Below are 27988 nucleotides of genomic sequence, written 5' to 3' on the forward strand. Positions count from 1 at the left end.
TAAGATTTCAATTTATAAAAGCAGCTTCCTAAGTTCTAACTTCTATGTTCTGATGGGAATGAAGAAGGAGAAAAACAAATCCAGGAGAGGAAATAAAAAGGAATGATGCATTGAAGGAAAATAACGTATGAAACACAGTGTTCAGTTCTGGGTATACTGCTTACCTCATTTTTCAAAAGTCATCAGATGATTCTAATGTGAAAGTACTGTTAAAATTAGTAGGTGAAAGGAAATTTGGCATACCTTTTCAGCTTTTTGGTGCATCAGGTCACTGAACAGTTCTGTACAATCATTTATAAATTTTTCACTGACTACAATAGTATCGCTAAAGACTACAGCTAAAGCCTGTTTGCTGAGTGCCCTCATCACATGTTGAAGCAATATTGCAGCATCTTCCACTGATAAGGAACTGGGTAGCAGAGGCTAGAATTACAAACAAAATGAAAACAAAGTATAAATGCAATATAATACGGATAAACCATTTGTTATATGTATTCTCTCCCTAAGTGATATCGTTAAGTCCAATGGTTTCAAAACCCTCTATATGCTGACAACCTCCCAAATTGTATTTCTACCTTTATCCTCACTCCGAACTCTGAAATCACATATCCTACTGCTTCCCTAACCTCCCCCCACTCATATACTTAACAGGCATCTCATATTTTAACATGTCCTGTTCAAAACAACGTGGTTTGCGCCTCCTGCCCCCAGACTCCCATCTTCTCTTCCCCATTGCTCCCCCATCTCAATTAATGGAACCACTCTCCATTCAGTTGATCAGGCCCCAAACCTATAAGTCACACTGAGTTCCTCTCAAAAACTCACAAACATTCCAACTTCCAGTCCTGATAACTTTGCCTCCAAAATACATTTATTCTTAGCTCTTTCCACTATCTGAAATTAACATTTTCATTAATACCCCTCCTCCCCCCACCAACCATGAAAGTATCCTTCCTGAAAGCTACATCCTAATTCTTAAAATGGCCATATACTAGTGAAGTATCAGTTGTCACTGGTTTAAAGGAAAATTAAGAAGAAAAAGATAAAACATACTGCAATATCAACCCATGTTCCAGAGCTGATGGCTTCCTCTACGGATGCTTCCACCTGATCCACAAGTTCTTGACCAACACAAGCTGCTTTCAAAAATAAGAGTTGGGTAGTCTTATATCTTTTCTTTATGTAGCTCACAGCATCTGGGATTCCAAGTCTGGACAAAGCATCAAATTCTAGAAATACATCACGAGGTTGGAATAGAATCATCATTCACACCTTTTAGAAACCTCAGAAAAAGTTAAGTTCTACCAAAATCTGTTCTTTGTGAATGCACTGTATTCTAATAGAGTTTTTTAAGAATAAAACATAGAAGTGTAACATAGCCTATTCCCTGGTTATGTTACCTTCCCAAATTTTTATTACTAAACATATTTGTAGAAAAATTGGTTCAAGTACTTCATTAATTCAGCTTTATCTCTCTCCAATTGAGGGGTCAAAGGGAAACATGAGGACTAAAGAGCAATAAAAGTAGAAAAGAGGATAACGGAATGTAATGATTTAAGTAGAGAAACAAAAACTGGAATTTTGATTATAGTTAACTAAAGGAATGGAATTTATTTTTCAAATGTTTCATTAGACAACTGAGGACAAAGCAATCTCTAGTCTAATTTACACTAGTAAAAGATTTAGCATATAAAACAAAAGTAAAAAATTTAAGACTTAAATTTGCAGCCATTAAAGTTATTAGAGATATCTACCATGCACTCTCTGTCCTCAAATAATAATATTTAAGGAAATTAATTACAACAAAATTCTAATCCAAGTCCTTGGCTGAAGAAACTGAGAAGGCACATTGTAGAAAGTCAAGAAAACATAAGCCAAGCCAGTATTCATTCTAGCACACATTTAAACTGAACACTAATGACTTATTTATAGGTAACTGATCCCTTACATAGTTTGACTTGGGTTATGAAATTGATCAAACTGAGTTTTATATATATATGCTACTTGTTTTAATGATTAAATTCAATTAGTCTATTTTATCCAAATGATGGAACCTCAGAAACAAAATTTAGAATAACTTCTCTGTTTCTGAAGTACTGGATAACTAATAAAAATGAACACTGTAAAACTGACAGCAATAAAATATTTCTAAGATTATGTAACTAAAAAACCAAGCAACTTCATAAGTTACAAGATATAATAAATATAATTACTTTTTATGAATTAAAAAGAACCTGAAGTATCACATATAGTATCACATTACTAAAAGGCTGTTAACAATCAATACTGGCTTCTGGCCTTTCTACATTACAACTGTTCAATAACTATGGAATTAAACTCAGTTAACAAGACCCACAAAAACCTACAGTGTGATGACTACTTTTATACTCAAAAAGAACCATTATAGTCTGCTGGCCAACAGTAAAGTACATGTGTACTCCCAGGGCTAGTACAATCTTTCTAAGAATGTGTTTAATATTAGAAATGATTTTTAGTTAAAAAGAAAAAAAGTTACCCAGATAGCCATTCTGCCTGAGAAAAGAATCCACCCAAGTATTTTGTGTTCTGGAGTAAATGTCAGGGACAAACACTGCTTTATCCTGTCTCCCACCAACCACAGTGCCTCGTAAGCGTCCACTATTAACAAGTTCCTCAAGAACAGCTTAAAAGAAAAGCAAACAAACAGAAAAAAATCAGAGCAGGTAAAAATCTCAAAAAGTAAAACACTTTAAAATTTCACAATTTAGTTATTCTTACCCTTTAAAAAAGCAATTTAAAATTTAAATTTCATACTAAATAAAGACATTATATTTTAGACAAAACTTTCCTGCCATTTATGAGAATACTCAGGTCATAAATTCAGGAAATTTTGGTAACTAGCTAAAGATGCTGAACTGTAATACAAACTAATTAATGTTGAATTTTTTAGTCTAATTTTGGGAAAAAAATGCCAATATTTATCTCATGATTAAAAGTAGACAATTACACACTGAGAATAGATAATACACAATCACTAGTGTTACCAAGTTCAATTTCCTCATATTTAGAAAAATCAAGACACCTGGATCCTATTAGAATCAACAGTGTGAAATAAAGCCATGAAAATCTGTATAAATTAATTACTTTTCCACTGTTTAAATTGAAGGAACACATTTTAATCCTACCTATAACAGAAATATAATGCCATGGTTAAGAGGATGGATATGGACCCAGATAGCCTAAGTCCAAACCTCAACTCTGCCACCTACTAGTGCCTGCCATTAACACCAAATTTATGATTTTTATTTAAACCATAACATTTGACTACACACTTTGTTGTTTTAAATATCAAAATCCCCTAAAAAGAGACAAAGCAGATAGGAAGGAGTTATTCCTGAGTGAACCAATAAGAACAGTCAAAAGATGTCTGGCACAAAGAATGATTCAGGAAAGTTAGCTTTTAACAGAAATAAAAATTAGTTTACATATGAATTTCAGAATTCCAATGCTGAGTAAATTAGAGTACATCAGAAAGGTCTAGATTTCACAATTAACTGCAGCACATAATTTTAAATTTTGTGTGACTGTACAACACAAACCCAAGCTAAATTCAGACAAAGTTATCAATTTATCAGTTATTACTTGAAGAACTTTACATTATAATGAAATTTCACCAACTCCAATTATGGAAATTCAGAAATACGTCACATTTTAATTTTAAATTTGTCTTAAAAAATTTAAATTGAACTCCATATTCTGCAAAATATAGTGAACAAAAATTAATTTTTCGTTCTGTATTTAAATTTCTTTTCCATTATTCATTTTAATTTTATATTTGCACAAATACCTGAGTTGAAAGATTGTCGCTGCTTTTAAAAATTACTCCAGCCAAGCTTTAAAAAAAAACCTTCGAAATCTCATAAGAGTTTCACAAAAACACAAAATAGTCAATGGACCAAAATTATTTTGAAGATATTACTGTACTGTTTGAATGCTAAGAATTTATTTTTAATGTCTATAAGCCTTTTGTAAAAATTTTTTTAGCCAAACACTACTTTCATAAGAAAATGTAGTAAAAATCTGTAAGAAACAAAGTAAAAATTATTCTTAATCCCAAAATTTTAAATCTCTATATGCATATGCATAACAGAGTATTTTATACACACACAATTTTTTTTTATTCCACTCCCCTTGAGGTACCCAACACTAAATGTTTGGTGGGTATAACAAGACACATATATGAAAATTGGTATAGAGAAACTTCCCAACCAGAAATATATATATTTTAATAAATTTATTTATTTTTGGCTGTGTCGGGTCTTTGTTGCTGCACGCAGGGTTTCTCTAGTTGCCACGAGTGGGGGCTGTTCTTCATTGTGGTGTGCAGGCTTCTTTCTCATTGCAGTGGCTTCTCTTGTTGCAGAGCACAGGCCCTAGGCACGCGGGCTTCAGTAGTTGCAACACGCGGGCTCAGTAGTTGTGGCTTGCAGGCTCTAGAGCACAAGCTCAGTAGTTTTAGCGCACGGGGCTCAGTTGCTCTGTGGCACGTGGGATCTTCCCAGACCAGGGATCGAACCCGTGTCCCCTGCATTGGCAGGCAGATTCTCAACCACTGTACCACCAGGGAAGCCCCCTAGAAATATTTTAGTTACATAAGTTTTAAGATTAAAAGAGGCAAAAACATTAAAATTAGTTAAGTTTTACATTTAGTCTATTCAACAGCTAATTAAGTGATATATACTTTAAAGCAAACTCACAGTAAAGAAGCTGCTCCTGAAATCCATATTTTGAAATCAAAGAATTCACTGCTGTAGGCCTTTATGGAAAGGAAAAAAAATTAAAAAAACATTTTACTCATCATAAAGTTACACATACTTATGAATTTAAAAAAAACTAGGATGATTAGTTTATGAAAAACAAATTAATTTAGAAGAAAAAAATGAAGGCAAAAATTGCACCACAGATCAAGACGGCGGGATAGAAGGACGTGGAGCTCACCTCCTCCCATAAATGTATCAAAAATACATCTACATGTGGAATAATTCTCACAGAATACCTACTGAATGTTGGCAGATCTCATACAACCAAAGTTGCAAGAAAGATCACCATTTGACTGGGTAGGAAAAAAAAAAAGGAATTGGGACAGGATCTACGTCCCTGGGAGGCACCTGTGAAAGAGGGAAGGTTCCCTCACACTGGGAACTCCCTTCACTGACTGGAACATCAGCCAGGCCAGCAAGACAGCTTCAGAGGCTCAGAGGAGAATGCAGCAACCAGCCTGCCACAGGCAGAACAGAGGCTGGCACAGACGGTCCTGACCACCTTGCTGTACCCCCCAGCCAGACGCATGTCTGCTAGTGGGCATGGGGGCTAGGTGCTGAAACTTGGGCTTCAGGGGACAGACCTGGGGAGAGGACTGGGATTCGCTGTGCAGAGACAGCCTGAAGGGGGTGGAGTATGCTTTGGGCTGCAACAGGAGGTGTACACAGGACTGAGCCTGGGTCTGCCATAGAAGCCCCACTGTTAATGGGGTGACCCTCAAGCAAAGGGAGGGGCAAGGCCCCACCAGAGCAGCCTCAATCTCTGCGTGCTCACAGCAGGTGTGGCTCTGCCTCTATGATCTCTGGGAGCATGCAAGCCCGGGAGTGCTGCCCACACTTGGAGGTGGGGCTGAAATCTGAGCTGTGTCCCAGCAGCTGATCAATCTGTGGATTTATGCCGCTGCTGGTGGCTTTGTAAGCTCAGCACCTGTGGGACATCCAAGCAGATTACTGGCGATCCTGTGGCTGGGTCAAGTCTGGCATTAGCAGCTGCAAGCTTTGTGGGCATGCATATGTGGAGGTGGAGCTAGGGTCTGGGCTGATTCTGTAGCTCCCAGGGCAGGTCCAGGTGTGCGACCATGACAGTTCAGGTGCCTGACTTCAGTGGATCTGCGCTGCTGGTTTTGTGAGCACAGCGCCTGAGGGTCACCCAGGTCGACTGCCTGCATTCCCATGATTGAGGAGGGGCCAGGGCAGTGCCAACAAGAGCATACTTTGTGAGACTGCACGAGTGACAGGCAACACCACAGATGCCCTCCCGGCAAACAGCTCCTGTGGAGGAACAGGCTGACTTTTCTCCCAGAGGGAGCACTTCAGTCTTGCCTATCTCACACTGTAGTAGCTTAGAAATGTATCTGGGGGCTTCTACTCCAACAACTGGTGAGCAGACCCTGTCCCCAACAGGGCTGTGACAACCACAGAGCAAAGAGGATGTCCTGCTCAATATCCATTGCAGGCTCTGGTCACCACAACACCAGTAACACCCCCATCAATGGGATAATGGCCAGCACATACTGAGAAAAGACGTGGCAGGGACCCACACTAAAAACAGCTCTCACACCAAAAATATTAGATTCATGCAGGGTACACAGGGATGCTCCGACATAAAAACAGCCCTCCAAGACCACAGTAGATAACTGTTTCTCCTAAACTCTTACAGTAAGAGAAATATAAGTAAAATGAAGAAGCAGAGGAGCCAAATGCAATGAAAAGATCAAGAGAACTCCCCTGAAGGAACAAAAAATGAAACACCTCTCCAGTCTACTAGACCCTGAGTTCAAAAAGGAGGTAATAAAACTACTGAAGGAATTAAGAAAGGCTATCAACAGAAATGCAGGTCACTGTAACAAGGAACTAGTTACTAACTATAACGAGAAACCAAGAAAAATTAGAAACCTCATTTGCTGAGATGAAAGCTGAGCTAAAGGCAAAAAATAGCAAACTGAATGATGCAGATGAATAAATGATCAGGAAGAAAGAATAATGGAAATTACCCAATAAGAACAGCACACAGAAAGACAAATGAAAAAAAATGAAAGCAATATATAAGACCTATGGGATAATATAAAGTGTGCCAATCTACACATCATAGGGATCCCAGGAGAAGAAAGAGAAAAGGGGATCGAAAATGTATTGGAAGAAATTATGGCTGAAAACTTCCCAAACCTAAGGAAGGAAACAGATATCCAGGTATGGGAAGCAGAGAAGGTCCCAAAAGGATGAACCCAAACAAACCCACAACAGGACATATTATAATTAAAATGACAAAAGTTAAAAGATAAAGAGAGGTTTCTAGGCAGCAAGAGAAAACAAAGAATTAGTTACAAAGGGAACCTACTTAAGCCTATCAGCTGATTTCTCTACAAAAAACGTTTCAGGCCAGAAGGGAGTGACAAGATATATTCGATGTCCTGAAAGGGAAAAACCTACAACTTAGGAAACTCTACCTAGCAAGATTATCATTTAGGAGAGAGAAAGAATGTCTCCGACAAGCAAAAACTGAAAGAATACAGCAATACTAAATCTATCCTAAAAGAAATAATTGAAAGGTCTTCTCTCAATAGAAAAGCAAGAATCTGTAGGAAAGAAAAAGAATATCACAACTGGAAAGTAAATCACTTAAATAAGCCAGTACACAGATTTTTAAAAAATTATTGTGAAAGCGATATTAACTACAATGAACAGCAAAAGGATAAACATGAAGGTGCAAAAGAGGACATTGAAATCAAAAAATATGGGGGAGAAAAGTAAGAAAATACAGATTTTTTTTTTTTAGAATGTATTTGAGCCTATATGACTACCAGTTTGTAGCAAGTAGATACAGGAATGGGTTAACATACTTGAAAAACAGCGTAATCACAAATCAAAAACATACAACAGATTCACAAAAAACAAAAAGAAGAGAACAAAAGCATAATACAAAAGAAAACCATCAAACCACAATAGGAAAGACAGAAAAAGAAGGGAACAAATAAATACAAAATCAACTGGAAAACAAGGTTTAAAATGGCAACAAATACATATCTATCAATAATTACCTTAAATGTCAATAGACTAAATGCTCCAATCAAAAGTCAAAGAGTGGCAGATTGGATAAAAAAACAAGAGCCTACAACATGCTGTCTACAAAAGACCCACTTTAGGGCAAATGACACACATAGACTGAAAGTGAAGAGCTAGAAAGAGATGTATCATGCAAATGGAAGTGACAAGAAGGTGGGGGTAGCAATACTCATATCAGAGAAAACAGACTTTGAAACAAAGACCATAAAAAAAGATAAACAAGGGCACTGAATAATGATAAAAGGATCAATACAAGGAGAGGATATTATACTCTTTAACATATATGCACCCAATATAGGAGCATCTGAATACATAAAACAAATACTAACAGTAGGAGACTTTAACACCAGACTCACATCAATGGATAGATCTTCCAGACAGAAAATCAATAATGCAACAGAGATCCTAAATGACACATTAGAATAGTTAGACTTAATTGATATTTTCAGGGCATTACATCCAATAAAACCAGAATACACAACTGTTTTCAAGTGCACATGGAACATTCTCTAGGACTGACCACATACAAGGACACAAAACACACCTCAACAAATTGAAGAGGATAGAAATTATTTCAAGTATCTTTTCTGACCACAACAGCATGAAACTAGAAATCAACCACAGAAAGAAAAACAAGAAAAAAAACGATTACATGGAGACTAAACAACATGCTACTAAAAAAACAATGGCTCAAGATGAAATCAAAGAGGAAATTTAAAAATACCTTGAGACAACTGACAATGAAAACACAACCATACAAAATCTATGGCATGCAGCAAAAGCAGTCCTTAGAGGGAAGTTCACAGCAATACAGGCCTTCCTCAAAAAATAAGAAAAATCTCAAATAAACAACCTAACCTACCACCTAAAAGAATTAAAAGAAAAAAACAAAACCTAAAGTCAGAAAAAGAAAGGAAATAATGAAGATCAGAGAGGGAATAAATAAAAGAGATTTAAAAAAATAGAAACAACCCAATCAAAAAGCAGGTAGAAGATCTAAACAGACACTTCTCCAAAGACATACAGATGGCCAATACAGATGAAAAAAACGCTCAACAATGCCAATTATTAGAAAAATGCAAATCAAAATTACCATGAGGTATCACCTGACACCAGTCAGAATAACCATCATCAAAAACGTCTACAAACAATGCTGAAGAGGGTATGGAGAAAAAGGAACCCTCCTACACTGTTGGTGAGAATGTAAATCTGTACAGGCACTATGGAGAACAGTATGGAGGTTCCTTAAAAAAACTAAAACTAGAGCTACCATATGATCCTGTAATCCCACTCCTGGGCATATAACTGGACAAAACTATAATTCAAAAAGATACATGCATCCCAATGTTCATTGCAGCACTATTTACAATACACAAGACATGGAAGCCACCTAAATGTCCATTGATAGATGAATGGATAAAGAAGATGTGACAGATATACATACACACCCACACACACGCAATGGGATATTACTCAGCCATAAGAAAAATGAAATAATGCCATTTGCAGCAACATGGATGGAACTACAGATTATCATACTAAGTGAAATAAGCCAAAAAAGACAAATATCATATGATATTGCTTATATGTGGAATCTAAAAAAAAAAAAAGATACAAGTAAACTTATTTACAAAACAGAAATAGACCCACAGGCATAGAAAACAAACTTATAGTCACCAAAGGGGAAAGGTAGGAGGGAGGGATAAATGAGGAACTTGGAATTAACATATACATACTACTATACATAAAATATCAATAGATAAGCAATAAGGACACACTGTATACCACAGGGAACTATACTCAATATTTTATAATAATCTATAAGGGAAAAGAATCTGAAAAAGAATATATATACACACACATATACATACATGTAACTGAATCACTTTGCTGTACACCTGAAACACACCACTGTAAATCTATACTGCAATTAAAAAAAAAAGAAATCAATAAAATCAAGAGCTGGTTCTTTCAAAGGGTAAACAAAACCTACAGACCTCTGGCCAGGCTCACCAAGAAGAAAAGAGAGAACTAAATAAAATAAGAAATGAAAGAGGAGAAATAACAACTGATACCACAGAAATACAAAAACCATAAGAGAATACTACGAACAATTATATGCCATCAAATTGGACAACCCAGAAGAAATGGACAAGTTTCTAGAAACATACAGTCCTCCAAAACTGAATTAAGAAACAAATTAATTTGAACAGAATGATCCCTAGAAGTGAAACAGAATCTGTAATAAAAAAAACTCCCTGCAAACAGAAGTCCAGGACGGGATGGCTACACTGGGGAATTAATTCTACCAACCATACAAAGAACTTATACTGATCCTTTTCAAACTCTTCCAAAAGACTGAAGAGGAGGGAACACTCCCAAAGACATTCTATGAAGTCACCATCATCCTGATACCAAAACCAAACAAAAATACCACCAAAAAAGAAAATTACCAGTATCTCTGACAAATGTAGATGCAGAAAATCTCAACAAAACATTAGCAAACCGAATCCGACAACACATAAAAAAGATCATACACCACGACCAATTGGGATTCATCCCAAGTTCACAAGGATAGTTCAACATAGCAAATCAACGGGATACACCACATAAACAAAAGAACAGACAAAAACCACATGATCATCTCGATAGCTGCAGAAAAAGCATTTGACAAAATTCAACATCCACTCATGATAACAACTCTTACCAAAGTGGGTACGGAGGGAACATATCTCAACATAATAAAAGCTATTTATGACAAACCCACAGCCAACATAATACTCAACAGTGAAAAGCTGAACGCATTCCTGCTGAAATTTACTACAAGGATGCCCACTGTCACCACTTCTGTTCAACACAGTATCAGAAGTCCTAGCCACAGCAATCAGACAATAAAAAGCAATAAAAGGTACACAAATTGGAAGGGAAGAGGTAAAATTATCATTATAAGCAGATGACATAATACCATATACGGAAAATCCTAAATACGCCACACAAAAACTAGAACTGATAAATGAATTCAGCAAGGTAGCAGGATACAAGATTATCATACAGAAATCTGTTGCATTTCTTTATACTAACAATGAAATATCAGAAAGGCAAAGTAAAAAAAAATTCCCTTTAAAAACTGCATCAAAAAAAGATATACTTAGGAATAAACCTCATCAAGGAGGTGAGAGACTTATATGCTAAGAACTACAAAACATTAACAAAGGAAACTGAAGATGATTCAAAGAAATGGAAAGATATCTCATGCTTTTGGATTGGAAGAATTAATATTGTTAGAATATTAATACTACCCAAAGCAATCTACAGATTTAATGGAATCCCTATCAAATTACCCATGACATTTTCCACAGAACTAGAACAAATAATCCTAAAATTTATATGGAACTATAAAAGACCCAGAATTGCCAAAGCGATCCTGAGGAAAAAGAACAAAGCAGGAGGCATAACCCTCCTTGACTTCAGACAATACTACAAAGCTACAGTAATCAAAACAGCATGGTATTGGCACAAAAACAGACACATGGATCAATGCAACAGAAAAGAGAGCCCAGGGAATTCCTTGGTGGTCCAGTCGTTAGGACTCTGTGCTTTCACTGACAAGGGCACAGGTTCAATCCTCGGTCAGGGAACTAAGATCCTGCAAGCCACACGGCCAAAAACAATAACAGAAGACAAAGAGAGCCCAGAAATAAACCCACACACCCCCATGGTCAATTAATCTTCGACAAAGGAGGCAAGAATATACAATGGGGAAAAGACAGTCTCTTCAGCAAGTGGGCTGGGAAAGCTGGGCAGCCACATGTAAATCAATGAAGGTAGAACACTCCCTTATACCATACACAAAAATAAACTCAAAAATGGCTTAAAGACTTAAATATAAGACATGACACCATAAAACACCTAGAAGAGAACATTGGCAAAACATTCTCTGACATAAATTGTAGCAATGTTTTCTTAGATCAGCCTCCCAAGGTAACAGAAATAAAAGCAAAAATAACCAAATGGGACCAAATCAAACTGATAAGCTTTGGCACAGCAAAGGAAACCATAAACAAAATGAAAAGACAACTTACGTACTGGGAGAAAATGTCTGCAAACAATGTGACCAACAAGGAGTTATTTCCAAATATACAGTTTATATAGCTCAATTAAAAAAAAAATAAAAACACCAAACAACCCAATCAAAAATGGACAGAAGACCTAAATAGACATTTCTCCAAAGAAGACATAAAGATGGCCAATAGGCACACGAAAAGATGGTCAACATCACTAATTATTAGAGAAATGCAAATCAAAACTACAATGAGATATCATCTCACACCAGTCAGAATGGCCATCATCAAAAAATCTAGAAACAATAAATGCTGGAGAGGGTGTGGAGAAACGGGGACACTCTTGCACTGCTGGTGGGAATGTGAATTGGTTCAGCCACTATGGAGAACAGTATGGAGGTTCCTTAAAAAACTACAAATAGAATTACCATATGACCCAGCAATCCCACTACTGGGCATATACCCTGAGAAAACCAAAATTCAAAAAGAGTCATGTACCAAAATGTTCATTGCAGCTCTATTTACAATAGCCCGGAGATGGAAAGAACCTAAGCGCCCATCATCGGACGAATGGATAAAGAAGATGTGGCACATATACACAATGGAATATTACTCAGCCTTAAAAAGAAATGAAATTGAGTTATTTGTAATGAGATGGATAGACCTAGAGTCTGTCATACAGAGTGAAGTAAGTCAGAAAGAAAAAGTCAAATACCGTATGCTAACACATATATATGGAATTTAAGGGAAAAAAATGTCATGAAGAACCTAGGGATAAGACAGGAATAGAGGCGCAGACCTACTGGAGAACGGACTTGAGGATATGGGGAGGGGGAAGGGTGAGTTTTGACAGGGCGAGAGAGAGTCATGGACATATACACACTAACAAACGTAGTAAGGTAGATAGCTAGGGGGAAGCAGCCGCAAGGCACAGGGATATTAGCTCGGGGCTTTGGGACAGCCTGGAGGGGTGGGATGGGGAGAGTGGGAGGGAGGGAGACGCAAGAGGGAAGACACATGGGAGCATATGTATATGTATATGTATAGCTGATTCACTTTGTTATAAAGCAGAAACTAACACACCATTGTAAAGCAATTATACCCCAATAAAGATGTTAAAAAAAAAAAAAAATGGACAGAAGACCTAAATAGACATTTCTCCAAAGAAGACATAAAGATGGCCAATAGCCACACGAAAAGATGGTCAACATCACTAATTATTAGAGAAATGCAAATCAAAACTACAATGAGGTATCACCTCACATGGGTCAGAATAGCCATCATCAAAAAGTCTACAAATAATAAATGCTGGAAAGGGTGTGGAGAAAAGGGAACCCTCCTACACTGTTGGTGGGAATGTAAACTGGTGCAGCCACTGTGGAAAACAGTATGGAGGTTCCTTGAAAAACTAAAAATAGAGCTACCTTTTGATCCAGCAATCTCACTCCTGGGCATATATCCAGAAAAGACAAAAACTCTAATTTTAAAAGATACACACACCCCAATGTTCATAGCAGCACTATTAATAATAGCCAAGATGTGAAAGCAACCTAAGTGTCCATCAACAGATGAATGGATAAAGAAGATGTGATATATATATACACACACACAATAGAATATTACTCAGCCATAAAAAAGAATCAAATGTTGCCATTTGCAGCAACATGGATGGAGCTAGAGATTATCATACAAAGTGAAGTCAGAGAAAGACAAATGCCATATGACATCACTTACATATGGAATCTAAACTATGATACAAATGATCTTATTTACAAAACAGAAACAGACTCAGACATAGAAAACTTATGGTTATCAAAAGGGAAAAGGGGTGGGGGAGGGATAAATCAGAAGTTTGGGATTAGCAGATACAAACTACTATATATAAAATAGATAAACAAGAAGGTCCTACTGTATAGTACAGGGAACTATATTCAGTATCCTGTAATAAAGTATAATGGAAAAGAACATGAAGAAAAATATATATACACATATATAACTGAATTGCTTGCTGAACACCAGAAAACAACACAACACTGTAAATCAACTAAAAAAAAAAAAACTGCACCAAATTTTACATCCTTAAGCAGAATTATGCTATTGAAATACCAGGTAATTGATCTGTCCTCCCATTCTGTGATCAATTTGCTTTCCCACCAAAATTTCACCTCAAATTTGGTGACTCTTGACGATCTGTCTTGCCCTTTATTTTATGTTAATTTCTTGTTCATTCTATTTTTTCTGTCTGTGAGGCTCCCCTCACCTGGGAAGTCAGTGAATGTTATATGATTCCATTTCTGAAGAAAAATGAGATCACAAACATACTGAAAGGAAACTAAATGCTGTATTCCAGTTAGGGTGTATGACTGGGAGAAATCCACTTTAATTTCTCTCTTTTGCTTATCAGTCTTTTCTATAATGATTATACATTTGTTTGTTTGTTTGTTTTGTTTTTGCGGTACGCAGGCCTCTCACTGTTGTGGCCTCTCCTGTTGCGGAGCACAGGCTCTGGACACGTAGGCTCAGTGGCCATGGCTCATGGGCCCAGCCGCTCCGCGGCATGTGGGCTCTTCCTGGACCGGGGCACGAACCCGTGTCCCCTGCATTGGCAGGCGGACTCTCAACCACTGTGCCACCAGGGAAGCCCCATTTCTTTTTTTTTGAACAGCTTTAATGAGATATACAAAATTTACATATAAATCTAACCAATTCTAAGTATACAATTCAACAATCTCAATAAATTAATAGAACTGAGCAACCAACACCACAATCCAGTTTTAGAAGGTTTCCATCACCCAAAAAGTTCCTTCCCAGATATCTGCAGTTAATTCCTGTTGCCACCCGTAGACCTAGAGAACCACTGATCTGCTTTCTGCCTCTACAAATGTGCTTTTCTAGAGATTTCTTATAAATGGAATCAGTATGTGGTCTCTTGTATCCAGCTTCTTTTACTTAGCATGTCTTTGAGGTTCATGCATAATAAAGCACAGATCAGTATTCACTCCTTTTTGTTGCTGAACAGCATACTGGTGTATGGATATACCATATTTTGTTGTTTGTATCCATTTGTCAGTTGATGGACACCTGGATTATTTCCAGTTTGGGGCTATTATGAATAATGCTGCTATGAAGATTTGTTTCATGCCTTTGTGCAGAGATATGTTTTCATTTCTTTTGGATAGATCCCTGTCAATGCTTTTCTTTTATAATAATTACAATTTATTTTAAGTAAAGGGAACTATTGAAAAAAAGGTCTAGACTTTTTTCTGACTCCAATTTTTTCATCCCTATTCATTTTAAGCCAATTATACCAGTTCTCTGGTTTAGGTTTAGTCTGTGTTTTTATTCTTACACATATAACTAAAAGACTTTTAAGTTATTCCAACTACTTGATTCTCTCTTGTTGATTATTTGAAATGTTATAAATTTTCCCTATGACAAACCTGGGAGAGCAGAAACAGTTGTCTAAATATGAATTAATACTTAAAACCACTGTGTTTGGGGATTTTTGACTAAACTATTATTTTTACCAAATTCCTATATAGATCAATTTGGTTTGTATTAAATTATTTTACCTAAAATTTTCAGTTGAATTATCTAGAGCCTGCCCCACCCCCTGGACCAATTAGGTCCAATTACATGAAGTCTGCTCTCCTGTTTATCTTATTACAACCTTCTCATGTTTTTTGTTTTCTGTTCCTTTCTACCTGAACACATTCCTACAAAAATGCAGAGGGCATCTTGAAGAACTTTATCTTAAAACTTCTGGGTGCATAACTTACTGTGGGTGTTCAATAAAAGTTTAATTGGATTGCACAAAATTTCTAGCTTTTTTTGTACAATGAAACTTAGCTGCTGAATTATTTCAATCTGGAATACAATGTAGCTTACTTAGTATTCTTCTCACTAACTACTTCCTGCTCTTCTTTCTGGCTACCTATAGTAACAATAAACATAAACCCTTTTCAATCAGAGATGCAGGTCTTCTCTCTGAAGTTAGACCAGAAAACTGAGTTGGTTCCTTGTATTTAAGAGGCAAATATGAAGATACATTACCTTAAATGGTACTAACTTGAAGCCACACAGCCTAGCAACATCTTTTGTGGCTCAAAATTTGTTTTTGCTCTCATGGTTTGATAATACCTCCATACAGAGAAACTCAGGGCTACTATGAGTCAGGAAAATATTATTTGCTGAACCAGATGATAACTACACTCACCACAAAAACTAGTCAAAGAAAAAGGATAAATATTTGTTAATAGGAAAAATACACTTTTAGTTTTTTTTTTTTGTTTTTTTGACTAAGTGATAAATGTTCAGGGTACAAAAAAGTTACAAAATGGAGTCCCCCTCCATTCCTATCACTCAGCTACTCAGTTCCTCTCCTGGAAAAAACTACTGTTCTTGTGTTAGAAGGGTGATCTGGTGGAATCTGTCAGAGCCTATGTAAAGCAGACATCCACATAGGGAAGAGAGCTGTAGCAGCAAATGGGAGATCAGTCACATAAAGGGGAATTAATCAAATAAGTAAATACATTAAGGATAATGGGAGCTAGGTTTCTCATGGACAGAGAAGGGAGTTACAATTATGGAAAAGGAGAAAACTAGAACAAGACTTAGAGTGTTGAAGGTATCAGTGTGAACTCATGGTTCCTGATACACAAAAATACAAAAATATAGATATATAGGGGGGTGTATACAATTGTGTAACGTGTATACCTTAGCTTGTCTGCTGAGAGGGCTTGGGAGTAGGAACAACCAAACAGCAATAAACAATCTAGTGTCCAGATCTTGGTTTCTAAATACTATACTCTACTAAAAGGAACCAGGGCTCGTTGGAGAAATGGCTGATTCCAAGGTTGGAACAGGTAAAGTATGAACTGAGCCTGGAACTTCTTGTTGCGCCAGAAAGAAGTGTTGGAAGAATGATGGGGACACGTCAAAAGGACACAGAAGCCAGCTTGAAAGGCCTTCCACTAGCTAAATCAGAGCCAATTTGAAAATCTAAATAATGGTAACAATAGATTATAATCTAATGAATAATATAGAAAACCGTAAGTCCACAGTGATTTAATAAATGAATAAACTGAAAATTTGATGAAAAACAGGGTAACTCACATGATCTCAAACTGCCCTCCCCATAAATACTTAATTATAAAGGGAAACAAGAATCTTTATGAGAAGCCTAGCAGATATCTCCTTATTAAGAAGTCACAGTGCACCTCATCAGTAACTGGAAAAATCTAAATTGTATGCCACCTGATAGGGTTCAATGACAAGAACATATAATCACTTTTGTGATATTCCTGCCAAAGATGCATAACCTAAATATAAATATGACAAAGTAGCAGAAAGAAAAGATTGAATATTCTATGAAATAACTGGCCTGTAATCTTCAAGTGTCAAGGTCATGAAAGTAAGGTAAGTGTTCCAGTGACTAAGGAGACATGACATGACAATTAAATGCACTATGTGATTCTGAACTGGATCCTTTTTGTATAAAGAATATTATTGGAACAACTGGTAAAACATGAATGGGATCCAAGGACTGGATAGTAGTAATGGATCACGGTCAATTTTCTGATTTTGATGTTTGTATTGTAGTTCTATAGGACGTTGCCCTTGTTTGTAGGAAATACAGACTAAAGTGTGATTATGGGACATCATGTCAGCCACTTTCTCTCAAATGTGACAGAATTAAAAAACAAAAGGTTCTCTAGCAACTTTTCTGTAAGTGTGAGATAAAAAAAGGAAGAAAGAGAGAAAGAAAACTGTTGCATTAGATTGCAAGCTCTGTCTTCTATCCTTTTAGTCTTTTGTTCCACCAGGGCCCTGAATGTATTAGGTGTTCAATGAGTGCTTTTGATTTGTTGAATGACAAAAAGAAATCACTGTGGCTGCCACGAAAAAATGTCCTGGAAAGTAATAAGAGTAGAAGAAGGGGGACTTGTTAGAGAGCTCCTGAAACAGTCTAGGTAAAAAATGGACTGAAGTGGTAAGAATGGTGATGTCAGAGAAGTAAAGATTACATAAATATTTAAAATATGAATTCAAAAGATGTTGTGTTATGGAAAGGGAGTTAAGAGAAAGGATGGCATAAAGGAGGACTCCCAGTTTTCTGGCAAAACCAACCTGATGATGATATTTACTGGTAATGGAAACACCAGTGGAAGAATAAATTCAGAAGAGGTGGAAAGTGGGACAGTAGTGAGTTATTTTAAATATGCTGAATTTGAGGCACTTATAATAAAACACTTCAACAGAGATGCTGTACAGATAGTATGAGTCTGAAACTTAGAAGAAACGTAAAAGCACCTAGGCAGACAGTACAGGACTGAGAAGAAAAGATGGCCTGAAACAAAACTTTCAAGGCTCGTGAAAGAAGGAAGAGCCAGAAAAGGTACAGCCTAATCAGGTACAGCCAAAAGAGGTAAAAAGAAACCAGGAAAGTACAGTGTTAAGAAAAAAAAAGAAGAGAGAGATGAGAACATTTCAAGAAGGAAGCCGTAATTGGGGTTAAATGGTGCTATAAAGTAAAACAAGGACAGGGAATACCCATTAAATTTAATGATACTGACATCATTGCTACGTAAGTTGTAGAAGCCAGGTGGGTGAGTTGAGAAGTGACAAAAGGTAAGAAAACTGAGATAGTAACTGTACACATCAATTCAAGAAGGTTCACTTTAAGGAAAGGAATAAACAAGATGGTAAAGGGAGTGGATGGGGTTGAGAGAGGTTTGATTGTTTTAAAATGGAGAAATCTGGACATTTAAATGCTGGTGGGACCCAAAAACCACTGAGATAAACTAAATGACACAGGAGAAAAGAGACAATTGAGAATGTAGTTTTTCTTAATTCCACACTGGAGTTTGTTACACAGGGCCCAAACATTAAGTTCAAGTGATTTTGAAAGTAAAATTGTTATTCATTAGAATTCTAGAATGTTATTTAGTAAAAAAAAAAAGTTCTAAAGTCATCCAGCCCCGTCTGTGGCCCAAAGAAGTTAGGTGACTGAATGACTTATCTACTCAAGGTCACAAGGTTACTATGTGATAGGGATATGACCCAAGGACTTCTGACTGCATACTCTTTCCATGATCCCAGGGTGACTTTATATATGATCTGGGTGTTCTGCAGAAGTACATCTGGGGTCATAAGGATGGTGAAGGTAGGCGAGTAAAGGAGATGTGCGTTGGAGAGAGTGTGGCCACATTCTAGGGCTCTGGAATCCCCATTCCTATTTCACAGAAGCTGCCCTCTGTCTATTTAATAAACTAGGGGCCTGAATGAGATTCTGCTTTAAAACAACAAAAAAGCAAACAATAATCAAACAAATGTAAAAATATACATAATTTAAAATATGCTTACCGGGTAATAGCACTGAACAACCCACGGATGCGTGCTTTATGTCTAGCTACAAAAGCTTCAGTAAATATTACTCCTCTGTTATCAAGATCAATGTGTCCGTTAATAATTCTACCTAGTCGCTGAGTTAGCGCCTGAGGGTAAAGATGGATGAAAATTCTTATTAATTTGAAAGAACAAAATTACACATTTACATTTGTACAGTCTTACTAGCGTCATGTTGCATGCTGATGCTGTATTAATCATATGACTGAATAATTTCAGCAAGCATGAATTAACAAGATATATAAGGTAAAATGAAGACTTAGGATCTAGGAAACTTCATAATCTTATGGCAGAGACAAGAATCGAATGAATCAAATAGCTGAATGTTAAAAGGCTCAGCTACATGCTAAAATAAGGCCTATTTCTATGGTAAAATAAAAGAGATTGATTAACCAATTTTCTAGATACAGGCAGTCTGACACATAGACAGCCAAGACATATACATGGGTCTTGGAGAGGATCCTATATGGACCTTCTAACACTAACAGAGAGAAATAAATGTTATTCCAAGATTCTGCAACCTAGGGAAACATAAAACCTGAAAAGTTATCTTCTGTGATGCAAATATTAACAAACCGTGTCCAGAAATCTATACTGACAGACAACCTGATTTCTTGGTAATCTCAAGAGAGTATTTTTCCACAGCTACACTATGACTGGGATCAGGTACATATAAAATAAGCCTGGACATACTTGCCTTCCCAGGACAAGTTAAATCTACTCAAGTCAGCTGGCTGATACTTTTATGGTACAGAAAAATGCTTTCCAAACAACTTCTTAATGAGCTTTTAGAATACTGCCTGTGATACTGAGAAAAATTAAAACTGAAAAATATTAAGAAACTATATATATTTCTAAAATGTATCAGTAGCACAATTTTATAAGAAATCATTTGAATCTGTTCTGATACTTTTATTTAAGTGTCTAAAAATTTTTTTTTTTTACCTTCTGTGATTTACATATATTTGCCGATTTTATCTTCTGTGATTTACATACATTTGCTCAGGAGCTTAGGCTCCTGAAATGCTTTGTAAAACAGATCTATGTCCTAAATGGTATTTTAGATGCAATTAGGAGAAATCACTCAGCTAAAATGAGTGAGTAAATCTGTTGTATTATAAATTAATCTCATGCAATTATGGTTTGGTAAGTTAAAGTATACCTAAAAAGAGATTTGGCTCTTCCCTTATTTGTTGCAGTAAATACAAAACAAAACCATCATTTATTGAGTACTTTCACTGTGCCAGCCATTTCAGTAGATATATCATGAATATAACCTCACTGAGATCTATGAAAGAGACAAATTATTCCCATCTTCAGATATGTAACTGGAAGCACAAAAGACATGAAATAATTTTCCTGACACTGAATAACTAAGCAGTGGCATAGCCAGAATTCAAATCAAGGTCTGTTTAACTCCAAAGCCCATGCACTTTCCACTGTACCAAATGGACTTCTATAATTCTAAAATGTCAAACCATTTTAAGAAAAAAGAAACAACAAACAGGGAACTAGCCTCTATTTTCAGGTAGCATTGTTATTACACTATAAATCAAGATATCTGATTTGAGTATTGACACAAGTACCAAAAATGAAAAGAACATAAGTGATTCCTTGGTTCTTCTTCCTGTCACACTGACAGTTTAGAGGAAAAAAGGTGACATCAAAAGATGTTGGTACTACTTACATTTTGGGCAAGAAAATTCTTTGTTGGGAAGGGATGTTCTGTGCACTGCAGGATGTTTAGCATCAGCCTTGACCTTTACCACACAAGATGCCAGTAGCACCCCTTCTAAATTATAGTCTTCATCAGTTATTTCTTAAAATATAACTAGGCAATCAGAACTGATGATACCCTGGTTAAAGTTTCTGTACAGTTGTTATCAGAACATTAAATAAACCTATATGCTTATGGTATACCTGCTACTGCATCAAAGCAGGCCTAGAACTTAAGTCTACTTAAGTTTAGGGTGTCTCTGGGTTCAGGAAGATTACAATCACGTCTAAACAATCTCATCAGAGCCATCAATGTTTAAGTATTCCCCAAATATATTGTTAGAACATCAGTAGTCAAAACACTTGCAAAAAATCAATTAATGGTAAGAAGGTATAGTTTCTTCCCTCCCATTAAAATTCTTTTATTTATCTGAAAAGACATATTATAGTATTAAGAAAAAAATACCTGTGTCAGAAAGTTTCCGGGAAGATCATAGGTTTTACACAGTTCGGATATGGTTACCTGACCACTTTCCTGTAATTTATCATTTACCTCTTCTGCTAACCGATCCAAATAGTTCCTAATAGTTTAAAAAAAAAAAAGGAAAAACCCAATTAGGAATAATACTTTTCCTCTATCTATTATGTCTAATTCCTGTTGCAATAAGGTATGCCTCAAAAGTAATGAATATGTTTAGGTAAACACCATTCATTACTCATATTCTGAAAATTTTCTGATCAATGTAACTAAATGTAAGGTTAATCAAATAATAAATGCTGAAATTGTTTTCAACAATTAAAATTCTGCAATCATTTTAATTAATATTTTTGGAACAATTCTGCTTTCAGAGTTAAACTCATACAGGAAAGATGATAAAAATTATGTTTTGTGTCGCTTTAAAACAATAGAAAAAAATAAAAGTTATATTATTTCCAAGTACTCCACACAAGTAAGCACTTATTTTTTAAGTACAATGATCCTTACAATGAAAATGAGCACTAAGCGTTCTAAACAAAATGCTGAAGTGGCCACAACTGTTCTAAATTTAAGTATAAATTTACTTACAAAAAAAGAAAACAAAAAAGTATACTTAAATATCGTACATACTCATCTATCAGTTGTCCCAACACGAGCTGAACATGTTTTTCTGATTTAACAATGTCACCAATTCTATTTTCAATATGAGTCAGATCCACATTAATCGCCTGGAAAATAAGTACAAATTCTATTAGTGATAAGTTCATGCTGTTTAAGTCTGAAATTACATATTTAGAACTTAAAAAAAAAACTTACTTATCCTTAGGTGAATTTCAAATTGATATGAAATATTATAACGAGTCTCAAATAAAAAATTAGAGGCTTGTTGCTTATTCACTTTCATTTCTGAACAAGTACATTTTCACTTGCTAAGAAAGTTCATATTAAGAAGTTACAGCATTTCAGGGGTCTTTTCTCCTCCAGAGCCCCTCCTGGAGCCTGGGAAGTCTGGTGGGGCGCAACAGGCAAGTCCCAACCCGCCAGAGATCACACAGTGAGTTGGTGAGTCTGCGACCCAAACCACCCATTGCCTTGGAGCAGTCGCCAGACTGCCGCCCCACAGGCAGCCACTTGGCCCAGCGATCAACCCAGCCCTGGCTCTCTCGCTCAGGAGAGGCTCTGCAGGCCAAAATTCAGGGGATCAAGTTGGCCCATGCACCTCAGCCCCTGCTGTGGTTCTCAGGCTTGCTAAGACGTCAGCCAAACCTGCTGTCGGCTTCGTGAACAAGGCTTCTCGGCAGATCCTGGCTGGTGGTTCTGAGCTGGGAGGTAGATATAGATGGGCCCCTGGGCTGAACAGCTAAAGTCTGTCAGGCAGAGTAAATTGGAGCTTTGTGTTCCCTAGACACTTCAAGGACAAAGCTAATGGCAGGAGCTGAGCTCTGCCAGAATAAAGAGATAAGATGACCACATCTATCACTCCTGAGGTCAAGGAGACCTCCCTGACTGCACATGTGCAGAAAGACTCCTCGGGGGTCAAAAAGGGAGGCGCGCTACCCCATAATAGGTGCTGTCAATGTCCCATAGGCTGCTGTGCTGGAATCCATCTTGGCAAAAAGATGCACACGCATATGGAGAAGCACCCTGGGTCAGGTCAGAGGTTGGAAACGAAGCAAAATGACTGGCCAGAGAAAAACAAACACCTGGAAAAACTTCCTCCATATAGGTGATTTAAATCACCTCTCTGGTGTGCTCCTCATTAGGGAGGATGCCTGCACTCTTCTCTGGGTGTGTATTTTTGCTTTGCTCTAAATAAACTGGTTCTTTGTTCTCTTTGCACATACTGTGCTTCCAATAAATCTTGTGCCTGCTTTACAATGTCTTTTTGTGAATTCTTTCTCCCAAGAAGACAAGGACCAAGGTCCTCTCACCTGCCGACGTCATCTGGTGCCATGACTTGGATTGCTTCCAAGGTAACTTGCAGGTCTTGCTCAACTATGGCTAGAGACCTCTGCTCGCACTATCTTCCTTAGCTTCTCCTTCGGCCTGCACCTTTCCTACTTTTCTTGCACATAAGGCTCTGTTTTTCACTACATATTTTCACACCCTCCTGGGAGAAGATCTTTTGCTTTTTATTTCTAAACTGCCAATGCTGTGTTTGTCAGGCTGAGCGCACAGGCTCCCTGAGGTCTTAGTTACAAAAAACACCAGGGCATATGACTTTGGAAATAATTATGTTTCCCAACTCCAATTCTTCCAAGAATTCCTCCTTTTACCTCTCGGACCCCCCCCCCCCCTCAAGCTTTGGCAGCCCTTACACTGCTATGGACAGCCTATTGGGCTGGCCAATTCCCAGGAGATAATGTCATAAATTTCACAAATGCTTAACCCCGAGGAGTACATCCCAGTAGGAAATCTTGTTATAGGACATAGGGGAGATCTGATGTCTATAAAGCTTAAGGGAAAACCGGCAACCACTCTGCACTGGTTCAAATGTCCACCCCAGGTAAGAAGGGAGGGCACCCTGTGCAAGAAACCAAAGCTGACCAGAGACATCTGGTTAGAAATCAGTGGGGGAGTAGAGGATGCTCCAAAGTCCATCAGCATTAAGATCGAAAGACATTCAGAGGACACTCTGAATCTCCTCCAGGTGCCTCCTAGTAATGTTTCCAGGATGCTGGACTTCATTTCTAGGAGCACTGTTCTCAGTTGCAGGTTATTCAACATGGGAGGATCTCCTTCTAAACCAAAAAAAACCACCCCTCAGAAAGGCTCCCAGGGCAGTAAGTTCTTTTTGTTCTTTCTGTCCACTTTTAGTCATAAACACCATGGAAGGTATCCCTGGGACAACAATGTATCAGCCAGTCTGCCTCTGTCATTAGGGCCAATTTGAGCACTCTTTGGTCTAAATTCTAGCTATGAAACTATGAATACAGAAAAAGATGGGTTTTTTTTTTTTGACACTGTGTGGCCATAATACTCTTTAGACTCCAGAAAAAACTGGTTAAGATAAAACCCTTTTGAAATTGCAAAACTGGTTCTTTCTGCATATGCAATTAGAGAAAGCTAGCTTGTTAAAATACTTTTTTTCAGAATTCTGATCCTGAGAGAACAAAAATACGCCCAGGAGAAAGCCTGAAGTTAACTCTTATCATGTCCTTGAGAGACAAACACAGCCCACTTTGCCTGAGACTTCAGCCTTGGGTTAATTAGTAGAACTTCAAGCCAAGGGGAAAAAAAAAGCAAAGAGGCATTTTAAACCTCAAGCAGAAACTGTGAGATCTCTGTCTGTCTGGATTTATGTATATCTCAGTACGTGTCTCTGTCTGTGGATAATATTGCTGAGGCTAATTCGTAAATGGACTCTATTTAATTGGCTGAAAGAAAAGTAAGTGCTTATAAATCAAACAATTCGATATATAAGAGAAACTAAGCTAAACAAATTTCAGGTTCACATGTGCTGGAAAATATTCAGTATTGAATTGATATCTGATATTAAAGTTAGTTTAAGTTTATTAATACAGACATGTCTTTAGAGTCACCAATATTAAGTATAATACCTTTGTTTTACCTAGGTTTACTGAAAGTCATTAAGTTCACACTGTATCTGTTACATTTGTCAACAAGAGAATTAACATGGTATGGGATAAAAGCTTTTGAGTAAACATTGTGGGAATAATTACGTTTTAGTTTTTCCAGATTTTTGGTACCTTGAAACTTTAGTTTTGCTAAATCAAGTCAAATGATAAAAAGTCATTAAACGTCTAAATCATTTTTAAGATAAAATACTGAAATATTGATCGCTGAACAAATCTAAATTCACCTACTTTTGTCTTCTCGCAAGAGAGAAACTGAAGATGTTTGGGTTTATCAGACACATGCCTTGTACTACATTGAGAAAAGAAACTGTGCTTTGGGAAAATGCATGTTTTTAGAGGTTATGGAATATATTAAGTTTGCTAATCAGGAAATACCAATACGACAAACAGTTCACAATTGCTTTCTTCTTGGTTTTCACTAGAGGTTAAGGTTTTTAAGGGTTAACAAGTATAATATGTAATTAAAGCTACTAAAATGATAAGGTAAGCATTTCAATGTGTGAAGCAAGTAGAATATATGTTGTCGGTGATAGAAGATATGAAGACTGGAATTTAGTTTTCTCTTTCTGTTAAGAGAACAAAGTTTTCTTGGAATGCTGCTTTTGATAAGAGACTGTGTGAATTTCTTTGTCTTTAGGTGATTTGTATTTGCTTTTGAAATCTTTTGTTACTTTGGTTGAGTAAATAAGTATTATTTCACAATGACTCTATTTGACTAAGTGTTGTAAAACTTTTTGATATTTTTTTGATATTTTTTAACAAACTTCCCAAGTGTCAAATTCTAATTAAAGTTCTTCTGACCTCCAGCTAACTTCAGGGCACTTCAGAGGGCCCCTGAGGCATCTCAGAAAAATATTACACTAACTGGGATTATTTGACAGATTAAATTACAGGAGGAACATTGTCAAATAAAAGGTAACAACGACAGAATCTGTAAAGATCATGACACATGTAGATAAAGTTCACTCTGCTTCTACAAAGATTAACCCCTGACTGTCAGACTCTGCCATCCTGATGTCCTTGTAACATGGCAATGGTCTACTCCTAAATCAGGGAACTTAAAATGGGTAAACAATAGCTGTAAATTAAACAGGGTTATGGGAAATCCAAGATGGCCACCTGGCTTTTCCCAGCTCCCTGGCAAACTCCATTTTTACTTGATGGGTTAAAGCCTTCCCTGGCTACAGGGCTGATGCCCTCACAATGAAAAGGAAATGGTTAAAAAATGTGTTTTCCACTTGAGGTATACTTTCTTCAACCTCCAGTGATCGAGACACCCCTTCACTAGACAAATTATATAAGCCTTAACACAAACTTCTTGAAATTATCACTGTAACTATCATCCTCAATCAGGCAAGGTCAACAAAACTAATGGAAAAAGTGGACTCAAACAGAACAAAAATTCATTACATGGGATTAAATGAACTGGTAAATATGATTAATTTTTATGACTTTGACATATTACCAATTTCTAACCTTTGTTTTTCAGATACAGAAAAGCCCTTCTCCTCAAGCTACTATGGCTTACAACAATTTGGTAATTTACACCTGAGGATAAAATTAAAACATTTTTCTCTTTGCCTGGTCCCTCCAGAAATTGGAGATCCTTGGGTTATGAACAGCCTTATCAGATAAATAAAAAAGACTGCCTCCTGACATGTAAAGGAATCTCAAAATATTTTAGGGACCTCTAGAAGACAGAAATCCACCTAAGCAAAATCTGATGGCAGGCCTTTGGCATGGCTTTCTTGGCCTTGAGAGGCCTTTTGGGAATTTAGTCTGAGACTCCTTCTGAGGAGTTACACCAGAGTCAGTATGGAGAAGCCTATGCGGTCAATGGACCAAACTTATTTTGAAAACAAATTGATCTTGGCTGTGTTTGGTGGAAATGAGGACAATTTTAGAAAAAGGATTATGTTTCACTAAATATTAAATTCTAGTTTTGTTAATTAAGGCCTGTGTCTACTAAGACTCACTTCCCAGATAGTTCCTTGCTGTTAACATTATATTGTTACAAAATTTAATTAAATTATTAAAGGGACATTCTAAGTTTCTTTCTGAAGCCTAACTTCATAATCAACCTTTGGATAAAGATCACATACTCCATGATCTACAACCTGGAGATTAACACCAGGCTATGATCATTTAAGTTTAAAGGAACAATTAGACTATACTAAGGATAACCAGCCTAGTAACATTAGGAAATTAGGCTGAACGTCTTATGGACAATGCCAATGTATATAATTTCCCTTAAAGATACGAAGTGGTACAAAACAGACTAAGACAGACAACTTGGGGATATACTAGGCTGCACCTAATGTAAGTTCTTGACTTAAACCCTTACTTCTGACCTTACTAATACTGCTAGTTATATTATTTTTTATTGCCTGTTTTACAAAATTGTTATTTCTTACATTACCAAATGTATGACTGATCTCTGATAAAATGATGATATATATAGTCTCATACGAAACCAATGACTGTTAGTGTAACTCTAGATATGGGAGGAAGCAACAAAAGGGAATATTTTCCTGGATCATAAGAGACTAGTAAGACAGGTGGTCCAGAGACTTTTGGCTACTGATAACAAGGCCTCGTCCAGTAATAAATAGCACAGTGAGTGGCCTGTCAGCAAAATCTTCACCAGACCTGGGAATGAACATTCCTAGCGCCATGGTACAAAATGGTCATAAAATGCCGCCCAAACCATGTCCAAATTTATGATTATAAAGGGCCCTGCCAACTGGAAACCGGCACTCGCCATCTACCTCTACAAGGATTAAATCATGAGTTGCTTCAGCTGCTAACCTTCAACATCCCATGAAAAGAGTTCGGAATGGAAATCAGAAATGAGGCACTCTGTGC

The 27988-nt window shown here is 36.8% G+C and overlaps 1 protein-coding gene across 1 annotated transcript in view; it reads right to left on the bottom strand.

Annotated features, from left to right (window-relative positions):
* UFL1 (UFM1 specific ligase 1) overlaps window positions 1-27988 on the bottom strand; it is a 51114-nt gene that overhangs the window by 14230 nt on the left and 8896 nt on the right. The window contains exons 4-10 of the mRNA XM_065888758.1: window positions 22155-22252; window positions 21513-21627; window positions 19289-19419; window positions 4737-4795; window positions 2516-2662; window positions 1054-1229; window positions 244-423 (exon numbers count right to left, since the gene is read on the bottom strand). Coding sequence (XP_065744830.1) covers window positions 244-423; window positions 1054-1229; window positions 2516-2662; window positions 4737-4795; window positions 19289-19419; window positions 21513-21627; window positions 22155-22252 — 906 coding nt within the window. The remainder of the gene's footprint in view (window positions 1-243; window positions 424-1053; window positions 1230-2515; window positions 2663-4736; window positions 4796-19288; window positions 19420-21512; window positions 21628-22154; window positions 22253-27988) is intronic.

The sequence above is a fragment of the Phocoena phocoena genome, chromosome 12 (genome assembly GCF_963924675.1).
Source record: "Phocoena phocoena chromosome 12, mPhoPho1.1, whole genome shotgun sequence".
Taxonomy (NCBI): Eukaryota; Metazoa; Chordata; class Mammalia; order Artiodactyla; family Phocoenidae; genus Phocoena; species Phocoena phocoena.